Source organism: Tachysurus vachellii, chromosome 9 (assembly GCF_030014155.1).
Source record: "Tachysurus vachellii isolate PV-2020 chromosome 9, HZAU_Pvac_v1, whole genome shotgun sequence".
In the NCBI taxonomy this organism is placed as follows: Eukaryota; Metazoa; Chordata; class Actinopteri; order Siluriformes; family Bagridae; genus Tachysurus; species Tachysurus vachellii.
This window is the reverse complement of record NC_083468.1, coordinates 21,715,660-21,727,755: the sequence shown is the minus strand read 5'-3', so window position 1 is coordinate 21,727,755 and position 12,096 is coordinate 21,715,660. Positions and strand designations below refer to the sequence as shown.

General features: G+C 37.3%; 1 protein-coding gene across 2 annotated transcripts; it reads left to right on the top strand.

The window, feature by feature from the left end:
* The first annotated feature begins 464 nt into the window (after positions 1-464).
* LOC132851383 (E3 ubiquitin-protein ligase TRIM35-like) lies at positions 465-5,040 on the top strand. 2 transcript variants are annotated; one of them, XM_060878232.1, is made up of 6 exons: positions 465-935; positions 2,209-2,304; positions 2,419-2,649; positions 2,734-2,756; positions 2,850-2,968; positions 3,661-5,040. In XM_060878232.1, exons 1-6 carry the CDS (start codon positions 537-539, stop codon positions 4,194-4,196), a joined length of 1,404 nt encoding a protein of 467 aa, XP_060734215.1. In that variant the 5' UTR covers positions 465-536; the 3' UTR covers positions 4,197-5,040. The 2 variants fall into 2 exon arrangements, with proteins under 2 accessions (XP_060734215.1, XP_060734216.1); XM_060878233.1 differs by lacking the exon at positions 2,209-2,304.
* Positions 5,041-12,096: the final 7,056 nt, after the last annotated feature.

Here is a 12,096-nt window from a genome sequence, read left to right as displayed (position 1 = left end):
ACTCTCATTCACTCACGCCATCACACACTACGGACAATTTTCCAGAGATGCCAATCAACCTACCATGCATGTATTTGGACCGGGGGAGGAAACCAAAATCATAAATTGTTATTGATATTTTATTTTATTTTATTTTATTTGCCACCACAAATGCTTTAATACATAATCAACCCAACTTTATACAGAGGTGGGGGAGATGGGCATCAATGCAGTCCCAAAACAAAACACTGAAATTCTCTGGAAATAATCTTTAGTGGAAAATGAAAGTATTTTATCGTTTTACATTTTAAATCAGTATCAGTTATTTCTGGTGAAGCCTGACTTTATCAGGAAGAAGGATTCTTTGGAACTGTTCTGGGAGGCTTAGGTTTAAAAAAAAAAAAATGCAAATTGCCCCTGTTGTTTAGCTTTTGCATAAAGAATGTGCCCACACCGTACTGCTGTATTTAAACTTCTGCAGGGACAGAGAGAGAGAGAGAGAGAGAGAGAGAGAGAGAGAGGGGTTTAAGATTAATATCAAACACTCAGTTTGATCAATGGCCTCATGTCCAACAATTTTTGAGGATTATCTTCAGTGTCCTGTGTGTCGTGATGTCTTCAGGGATCCCGTGCTCCTGATGTGTTCTCACAGCTTCTGTCGACTCTGTCTGGAACAGTTCTGGCAACACACGGAGTCTCCAACATGTCCTCTGTGCAGAACAAGTTCGTCAGTGAATCACCCACCATGCAATCTCGCTCTGAAGAACCTGTGCGAGGCTTTTGTAAAGCAGAACAACCAGACAGCTTCAACCGGAGCTGAGATCCTTTGCACACTGCATAACAAGAAGCTCACACACTACTGCCTGGAGGATAAACAGCCTGTGTGCGTGGAGTGCTCAGAAATCCACAAGAAGCACTGCTTAAAACTGCTAGATGAAGTAGCAGTGGACCTGAAGGTATGCTGGTAGTCACAGTGTTTTACTTCTGCACACAAATATTTATATTACTTTAAAATCTGCTGTTTTCATGTATTGTTATGTACAACTGACTTATTATGGTATTAAGAGTAACTTACTCTTACTGAGACTTTAAGAGGTTAAAATGTTTACTGGACCCCAGTTGATCGACGCACAGATCAGTTTTAAACAAATTTGTTATAACATCAATTCCCAAAGCTGTTACATCACATTAGACGATTTGAAACTCGAAGCTTACAAACAATCCTTAGCTAATTTTACAAACTTTTCAAGTGAACTGATGTTAATCATGCTCTACTTTTAAATATACTGCATTTCAGGGACCAGACAAATAGGTTTATTACCAGATTATTAGCTACATCATGACAGTAACTATAGTAGTTAAAGTGAGCAGTTAAAATGTAAATTAATGTACTAATTAATAACAAGAATAATCATTCATTCATTTTCTACCGCTTATCCGAACTACCTCGGGTCACGGGGAGCCTGTGCCTATCTCAGGCGTCATTGGGCATCAAGGCAGGATACACCCTGGACGGAGTGCCAACCTATCGCAGGGCACACACACACTCTCACTCACTCACGTAATCACACACTATGGACAATTTTCCAGAGATGCCAATCAACCTACCATGCATGTATTTGGACCGGGGGAGGAAACTGGAGTACCCGGAGGAAACCCCCGAGGCACGGGGAGAACATGCAAACTCCACACACACACAAGGCGGAGGCGGGAATCGAACCCCCAACTCTGGAGGTGTGAGGAAAACGTGCTAACAACTAAGCCACCGTGCCCCCTAATAATAATAATAATAATAATAATAATAATAATAATAATAATAATAATAATAATAATAATACATTGATAATAAATTCAATTTAAATAAAATAAAGAGCATTCTAACCTCTAGAGAGTCCCTGAAACTCATACTGAGAACCACAGAAACAGATGGTTGAACAACTAATAAATATTGAAGGTGTGTTTATATAAGTTTTTATAAATTTTATAAATTTCGATATAATCCATGTATCGTATGTGGTTCAAAGTATGTTTTCCCTCCACCTAGCAAACTAACTACCTAAGAAATTTACCTACAAGCAAACTTTTATGATTTATCTGATTTTTATGAGATGTAAAAGACTATTAAAATTAAAAATGCTTTGGGGGGGAAAACTTCAGAAGATATGAAGTGAAAAACCTGCTGGATTGTTTATCTGTTTATCTGTTCTGTTATTCTTCCCCGATTTCTAGTTGGAATTGAAAAAAAAATTGTTACCACTGAAAGAGCAACTGAAACTTTTCAGAAATGAAAAAGACACTTGTTTTCAAACCGAGCAGTATGTTAAGGTAAAAAAAAACAAAAAAAAAAACATCATTTGTTAGTACAGAAAGCTCTGTCTATATGCATTATGTATTTACTGTATGTTGAAGTTCTGTCTAATGTTGTCGATATTATTCCAGTGTCAGGCCCACTGCACAGAGGCTCTGATCAGGAGCGAGTTTGAGAAGATTCACCAGTTTCTCTTGGATGAAGAAGAAACAAGAGTGTCTGCTCTGAGGGAAGAAGAGAAGCAGAAAGTTCACAGAGCTGTTACAAAGAAAAGCCATATGATCAGAGATATTTTAGTTCTCTCCGAGAAAGTTACAGCTGCTGAGGAAGGACTGGACGCAGACAATATTTCATTTCTGCAGGTAATACAGTACATTTTAAATATATCAGTGTGTCTTTAATTGGAATGAACACAAAGTTGATTCTTTTCTCTTTTTTTATTCTAGAACCATAAAGAAACTGTGAAACGGTATGTATGTGATCCCTTGGGATTAAATTATCGCTTGGGATTTTGAGTCAAAACCAATAGCAGAACTGATAATTGATGATGATGTTCCTTCAGAACTGAGTGGGAGATAAAGGATCCTGGGATCAGCTCTGCATCATTGATTGATGTGGCAAAGCATCTCGGAAACCTGAAGTTCAGAGTGTTGGAGAAGATGTTGAGTATTATCAAATACAGTAAGTTCAACAGTGTATATTTCATTTCTGAGTATAAAACATATTTGCTATATGTTACACTGATTTGTTTTTCTTTGACAGTGTCACCAGTAACATGTTGTGATGCTCAGATTGATATTTTTTAAAATCCATTTTAGACTATTTTTATATTTGGTACTGAAATTTCATACATATCTAATCCTTCTGATATGTAGTACAGAACAGTTACATCAGAATTCTTACTGCTTTTACCTAAATCTGCATTTCTTCATAAATTTGGTACAAAATTTTGAAATTCAAATATTATACTAAAAGTACACACACACACACACACACACACACACACGCACACGCACACGCACACACACACACACACACACACACACAAGCATGAGTTTACCTCTTACTCTCTATCGCCCCCAACAGGCCAACATAATCAATCCATCAAAACAAAAAAATAAACCTGTAAATATAATGATATATCAGTCATGTCAGACGACAAAAACTCTTAATTACAAAACAATTCATTCTATAACCCTATTATGTAAGAGTGTCGTGTTAGATAATAAGAATATTATGAACCACTCACCTCAAAAAAAGCATTTTAAGTGTTACATCTAAACCGAGAATTTACAGTCTGAACACAGCCCATGTTTCAACCAATTAATTCTTAACCTCATTCAAAAATTCATTTCATTTTCTGCTCCCTGTAGCTCCTGTTATCCTTGACCCCAATACAGCTCACCCCTGTCTGCACCTGACTGATAATCTCACCACAATGGAGCTTCGAAGCAGCAGCACGGAGCTTCCAGCAAACCCACTGAGATTCAGTGACTATTCAAGTGTCTTAGGTTCTGAGGGGTTTGATTCAGGTAAACACTGCTGGGATATCGAAGTGGGAAACAGCTCAGCCTGGGCCGTCGGTGTGATCTCTGAGTCTGCGTACAAGAACAAAGAAATCCTTTCAAAGCATGGTCTATGGCATATAGGTTACTGGAAGGGGAAATATGGCCAAGGTGTGTCAGATGAGATGCTTACTCCTATCACACTGAAGGAGAAACTCCAGAGGATCCGAGTGCTGCTGGACTGGGATCGAGGCTGTATCTCATTCTTCGATCCTATCAATGATACTCCTGTGTATACATTTCTAGATACGTTCACTGAGCGAATGTATCCATACTTCTGTAACGCCTGCCATGAGAAAGCTCTGAGAATTGTCCCATTGGAACTCTCTATAACTGAACAGTAGAGTGGCTATAATATACAAGTGCACAAATTAACTCTAAATACAGCTGCACATGTTAATCAACTGTGATGACATTGGTGAGCTTAACCAAAGTTAAGATAATTGCCTTCCAGTGAACGTAAATTTTTTTTATTTTGAGTGTTACATAACCAGCTCCCTTTTTTGTTTCATACACTTTAACCGTCATTCTGTGGTGACATTTATTTTGCATTTCTTTTTACTTCAGTGTTTAACAGAATCCACTCAATGTGAATAAGGAGCAATGTGAATAACACACTTTGGGCTCCAAATCTGAGACCATACTGAAATTCTGGGATTTTCAAACTGAAACTAAATGCTTAGATTATAATTTTGAACATTTGAACACACTGATGGATTTGATCTCGCATGGACCATCAGTTTTGGTACCAAAAACAAACCAAATACTAAAAAGGTCTGTCTGTAATTCATGTAAATATTGCTAAGTTCTAGTTTTTAAACAAGTTGTTGCTGAAATATACAATTTAGCAGCAACTAAGAAAATTATACAAGTCTCAGATTTTTGGACACCAAAACACGTGTGTTACTTAAGAGAGTCTAGAAAAGACATCTCAAGACTGTTTTACTCTGAAAAACAAGCCTGTGTGTTGTTTTTGTTGTTGTTTTTTGTTGTTTTTTCTTTCAGCTGCTCCCTGTTCAGGGGTCACCACAGCGGATCATCTGGTCTGCTTGTTTGATTTTGGCACAGGTTTTATACCGGATGCCCTTCCAGACACAACCCTCACATTTTATCTGGGCTTGGGACCAGCACTTAGAGTTTGAAAATCAAGCCTGTATATTTTTAATAAATAAATTGCTATTTAACAAAGTGTTATTCTCTGCCTATTTTTTTTTTTTTCAGTGAATTGTCACAAACAATTAATGTTCATAAAACAACGCCTTAATGGCGATCATTTCTAATACTAATCAGCATTTCACCAATAGCTTTATTAGTATTAAGAATAGTTTATTTTAGCTTATTAGCTGCAAAATGAGTTGCAGTATATTTATGTGAAGGAGAAGCATTATACATGACATTACAAAGTGTTGTGCAAACAGCTGCTGTATTTAGGATATGAAGAAAAGAAGAAAAGGGAAAGATGGTTATATGACACTGGAATTTATTGCAAATAATGTATTAAATATACGGACACATAAATAGAACTTCCTGTTTTGAATCAAACTTCCTATTTTGTTCCCGCTTGCACTGTATTTTAATTACAACCATGGGTCAACCACAATGACCTATTTAAATAAATCTCTTGTATGATGTTTGAGATTGTATTTGTATTATATATATATATATATATATATATATATATATATATATATATATATATATATATATATATATATATATATATATATATATATATATATATTTGTGTGTGTACCAAGGTAAGTTACTATAAAGTTACTATAAAGTGGCAGAAATTTCTCAACAAGTGACAATATCTTCAATGTATGTATCCATTATTACAGAAGCAAATTAATCTGCCAGTAGAATAAGAACATCTCTTAAAATGTGTCAAATCATCTAAACATGGACTGAATAGTCTTAGTTCTTTAAACAATTATTGTTTTTATATTTATAATAATCTGATCATTTGATAAATTTGGCCATATTCAACATATTATTGCTTGTGAAGGTATAACACAATTATCAATAATATAATTGTGATGATCCTTTTAGGCGCTTTCACATGGCCAGCCTAAAATGTAATAGAAAAACTGTATTTCAAGCGGCGGTTGAAGACCTACTTATTCAGGAAACACTTCAACTAGCACTTCTTTCCTTATCTTTTGCATTTAAAAAACAAAAAATAAAAAAAACACACACACACAACCTTTGACACTTTTTCATTGTAACTTTGAACAAATGTTTTAAACTCATGGTATCTTAAGTATGTAGCCTAGTGAGCCAGCATTAATGTAGTCAATGTTAGAGATTTAAGCACTTATGTACGTCACTCTGGATAAGGGCGTCTGAAAATTCTGTAAATGTAAATGTATGTTAGTGATTAAAACCTAAATCCTGAATCAATTTGTTTTGCACAGCCTAGTCAAAAGAGCATCCACTTCAGTAATCATGATATAAAAGCACTTCAGAGTCGTTGAAATTGCAGCATAGACCATAGCCTCTGCTGCCTACTTCACATAATCAAGTGTCTTGATCAGGATGGGAAAGAAATGAAGTACTTCTCTTCTCAGTAAAAGATGGTCTTTTCAGAAAGACAGCAAAATGCAGTTTAGATATATATCACCTTGTTGTTGCGTGAATAAAACTTGTAAGGCTAATAATTCTTTTTTAAAGCTTTTTTTTCATGAACATACAGGCTAATATGGAGGCTTGTTTATTCAGGAGGCCATATGTTTGCTACACAATAAACACACTGGTTTATCTAAGTGTGACAGGCATTTGTCAATTAGTACTAGCTGAATAATTAATCTGATAATGTGGACTAAATAATTAAGACCTTAGCTAGTGACAGCACAGTATGGTGATTTATGGGAAAAAGAATTTGGTACATTTTTATATCTGGCATATTATACACACACACACACACACACACACACACACACACACACATCTATATTATTTTATGAAGCTATTCATTGACTGCATTCACAGTGCTGACATAGAGGGCATATCATAGCCACAAGGGGGGGCTCGTGGCTCTTATTGTACACACACACACACACACACACACACACACACACACACAAGAGGAGAGAGAGAGAGAGAGAGAGAGAGACAGAGAGAATGTGTCTCTGTAATCATTCAAATTGTAATAATTCAAAATAATTATTTTCATAAAACTGGAATTTCATTAACATTAAAATACCACTGAGTTTTTTCTATCTTAGATGCTGTAAAACAAATTCTACGTGCTCATATTTTGTACATAGCTAATCCCTGAATTTATATGGATGATTTTATATGGACAAACTTGTATTTAAAGTTATCAGTGTTTCTCGTAACCAGAATTTGGTGAAGAACATGTTCAGAAATGTTTTTTTATCAATTGGTTATGTTTGTATTTTATTACAAGGTCGTGAACCTGCTAAGGCCGTTTAATCAAGAGCAACAAACAACTGCCGTTAAGTGATAACAGTAATAAAGTCAGTTTGTTATGAATGAATAAAAGAAGAAATGAATGAATATAAATCAGTCAGGATTAGGGGACACTGTATCCCACAAAATTAGCTTGTAATTTAGAAAGAGCAAACAGGTCAAAATCCCATGGGTTCTTTATCATTTGTAACTGTTAAAAGTGTCAAGAAGCCCTGCTCTGCATGGTGTCTGAAGGCTCAGGGCTCAGCTGTAACCTTGCTATGTCTCTATGGCAGTGGGCCATGCAGGCAGTGGCTAAGAGGCTTTCCTTTCCCAATCCCTCTACAACTGTCACAAGCACTCTGTCACCTGCAGATGAAGTCATTCATAGGAACCCTAGCAACACTGCGTCCTACTTGTGTCCGTTTGTGTCTTTGTCGCTGATTGTGGCAGAGCATGATTTAATTAATGTAATCATGGCACTATTAGGATAAATACTAATTATTTACTCTTACGAGCAATCCAAAACAAAATTAGGTCAATTCACACATAAAGCATACACTCCTTGATTTCCCCCTTCGTTTATGTAACATTCTTAATCCATCCCAATTAGCCACAGGAAGTCATCAGGGGGGTTGGAATACGACAAGATGGAGACAATTATCCATGTCACTACACATTCACAGATGTGTACACACTCAACCATGTACGATTACAAGATCGACTGAGCTCTCTGGTGTTAAAAATCTCTGCTGATTAATAAGATTTAAGACCCAGTAAAACGTCCTGGTATTAAACAATATAAAGTGAAGTGGTTTCTTTGCTATGAGCTATTGATAATATTGCGTTTGGGTTACTTTCTGCGTAATGTTTCCATACATTCTTCTAATGTTCACATGAGTTTCTTTTTCAGTTTCTTTACACCATAAAAAAAACAAACATGCAGGTAGGTGTGAGGAGTGTGTGAGCCTGTGTGTGAATGGTGCCTTGAGAAGGACTGGCGTCCCATGTCAGGGTGAATTCTCACACCTCGCTCCTAGTAAATCAGGGCTGGCTCTGGATCCATAAATCAAATTATCTCTGTTGTACTAGTGTGTAAATACAAACGTTTTGTACATTATTGCTCATATATAAAGTAATTGTTTTATTTTGCTAACTTTTACGTCCTGTACCTTCACTTTGTGGTTGCTATGGTTACTTTAACACAAGTATAAACCTATACATCATGCTGAGAAATGCAATTTTGAGAAGGTGGAGTACAGACACCTTCTGTACATGCTCACACATTCACACATGTACGCTATAATGGAATATAAGACAAATTATTTGACCCTATAGTAAGTTGAGTAATATAAACAAAGATAATAGTTTGTTTGTAGTACGCAGAGCCAGAATTGTTGCTGGATGTGAGATGATGCCATCCCTCATATTCCATCCTGCATAACTAGTGCTAGATAAAATGTTACTGTTAATCTATAGCATATAATATATCACAGCCCTGTATGTCCAGGGTTGGGGGTTTGATTCCTGCTTCTGCTGCATATGGTCAGAGGTTTTCCTAATGTTTTGGGGTTTCTTCCAGTTTTCTGGTTTCCTCCCAAAGATGTTTTAGATAGAAGTGCATCTCGAAACAGTACATCTGTACATCTGTAGTGTGTGAATAAGTGCTGTGTGTGTGTGTGTGTATAGGATGTTTCAGTGTCAACATCTACAATATCGGTGTTATACTTATTATTTAGTTATTCTATTATATTTACTGGCCAGTCAAATGAAAAAGGTTTGACCCGAAAAGTTAATAATTCCAAACTATAAGCATAAATAGCACCTTGAATCCTAGAAACTAGGAAATGTCTAGCCCACATGATACAAAATGTTTGTTTGGGTTTGTGGCTGTAAAATTCAGAACTGAAATGATCTGATGGATCCAGGAAACAAATGTTCTGGTTTATATTTGCCTATAGTGCATTATATTTGAATGGCTGGATGATGTTTGTGAAGTAAATCACAAAGGAAAAGATCAAGGTAGTAGAGGCCATTGACTGCAAATCAAATATCTTTGAAAACCCCTGATGTAAGGGGAAAAAAGGGTTATTGTGCACACCTTGTAAAACAGATTGAGGACATGAAGGGGGTGAATACTGTTCTTGGGATGTGAGAGTTTTCAGATGTATGTTATATCACTTGAATACAGAACAGTTAAAATAGAAGTCAGACACATCAGCTGTGTGTTTGCTTGAACTTAAACCAGTATGTATGTTAGTTTATACAGTGCATCTGAGTCCTGTGTTGCTGCTGCACAACCAGGGAGTCTCATGGGTGAACCTTTCACAACCATCGAAAGCTCTGGGAGTTGACTTTGTTTGCCTCTGTGGAAGAAACCTGTTTCCATGACCTGCTCAAACATTGCACAGCATACACACACGTACACTTTCACACGTATGTGTATGCAATCACAAACTGCAGAAATGTACGTGAATATCACATGTATGGATAAACACAGACACAAAAGATTTGGGTTTATTCATGACACACACTGATTACAGTACATGCACATATGAAGAATTATCTTGGAGAAAATAGAAGTTGAGTGCTGTACCTGAGTGCCCTCCCTCATCTATCTTTCCTCCATTACCCAGCATGCACTCAAGTTTCTCCTCCCAACCACAGCACACACATACATACACAAAAACGCACACTAACCCACACCCACACTCTTAATGCTGCAATCCTCTTTGTGAAAGTGACGCGTTTCTGTCAGAAACAGAGCTAAGCTGGAGAAAGAGAGAGAGAGAGAGAGAGAGAGAGAGAGAAAGAGAGAGAGAGAGAGAGAGAGAGAGGCAGAGACACACATATCGTCCTGCAGTCTAAACAAATTAGGGTTTTGTTTTCGTCCATGCCCTACGTTCTGCTTTTCCATTGGTTCCTTGTTGTAACTTGCCACTCTCTGTGGTGAAGTGCCGACTTCATATCCTCTCGTCCCTGAGGAAAGATTTGTTTAAGAACAGTCTGTCTAAGCCAACAGGAGTCATCTGCAGTAACTCCAGACATGCAGCTCTGAAGATCACTTCTTACAGACTTATTTAATGTGGGAGGAACCCACAGTTTTAGTGTCTAATCTGCTGTTTTGCATGATGTGTATTGGATGACCCTCAGACTGCTCTCCTGCTAGGAGGAATCCAGCATCTGAGGATCTGTGTGTGTTTGTGTGTGGGGGTGTGTATGTGTGTGTTTTGCTCCAGCGTGACCCCCAGTGAATGCGCACTCAGAAGTGCACTAGCTGTTCTGGGGTGAGTCGTAGGGCGTCAGTTCGGCTGGCGCAGGGCCACAGCGGAGGAGCACACTTTGCTTTTTTGCTCTAATGGAGGGCCATGGTTATGAACGTTATGCCGAACGTGAGGAACGTGACAGCTATCAAATCGACTACCGTCGCATTGTAGGAGACACAGAGCCGGCCAGGCCATGGCTCTCCCCACGAGATCCAGAACACCACTTCCATGGTCCGTTCGGACACAACACACCACATGGACATGGGCACGGGCATGAAACAGCAGCCCAACGCTACAGCGCCACCCGCATCCAGGCTGGATATGAACCAGAAAGGTGAAACTCTGCTACATTTCACACAAAAAAACAGGAAAAAAATACAAAGACACTCGTTTTGTTAACACGTTTCGTTAACATTAGTGGAGCAAAGGCATGCCAGGAAAAAAGTGTTAAGTGGTAAAGGCCTTCTTAATTATTCACACATGTTTTTAATGGTGGCATGAAAGCAACCTTTATATTTGCTTAATGTCATTTACACAAGAGAGTAGAAGACACATGAAAAGATGGAAACAGGTGCAATTGAGAGATAGTAGAAGACAGAAAGACAGTTGAGTAGTTGACATTTTAAATCATTTGTTTAATTTTTCCTTGAATATCTTGAAATAAATAGATTTTAACATCTCAGACAAAAACTAAGTACATTGCTGTCTTTAAATATTTACTTGCGAGTAAGATTAAATGTAATCCCGATTAAACCTTCTCTAATAAGTACAAAACTTGGGACTGAGATGTTCTTACTTAACAACTAAATTAGACTTATTTTTTCACTGCCCCTCACAGTTCCTAGTCTCCAGCATAAGAAACTATCACTACACTCTATATACTGTAGGTGTTCACTGATCAGTATTCTATTACTAGGTTTGTAGATCATTTTAAAGTAACTGCAAATTTGTGATGGACCACTCGATTTTGTGGCATTAGGGTCTAGTGTTAGCATTTGTTAAAGTTTACGTCTCTCCACAGTTTTTTTCATAGTGTAGCCAGAGTACACTGGGAAGTGGTTTTGACCCTCTATGTAAAAGCTAGCCTTTAAAAAGCACAGTGAATCTGTACCTGGAACTAACATATTACAATCCTCTTAGCCACTGAAAGCTTGGGCCGAGCTACAGCCAGGGCACGGGGTTACAGATATACTTGATTTAGCTCTACTTTACTCTTACTGAAAGGAAATATATGCCAATTTATATTTGAAGTTCCTGTAAGGATTACTAAAGCCTAATAGCGGAGTACAACTACTGAAACACACATGAGTGTGTAACATAATTATAAGGTCAGAATAATAATGCTTCCTCATTTTGATGTTGTTGCATATGCTCTTGATATACTTAAGCACTATTCAAATAAGACCATTTGCCTTTTTATCCATCAGCATGGTTAACATGCTGACAGACAGATTACTTTTTTAGACAAGTAACTTTTTACGCTGCTATATAGTGGAACATAACAATGAAACGTTACATAACAAAGTCAGTGATTTTTAGTGTTGTGTAGACTTGCTTTCAGTGT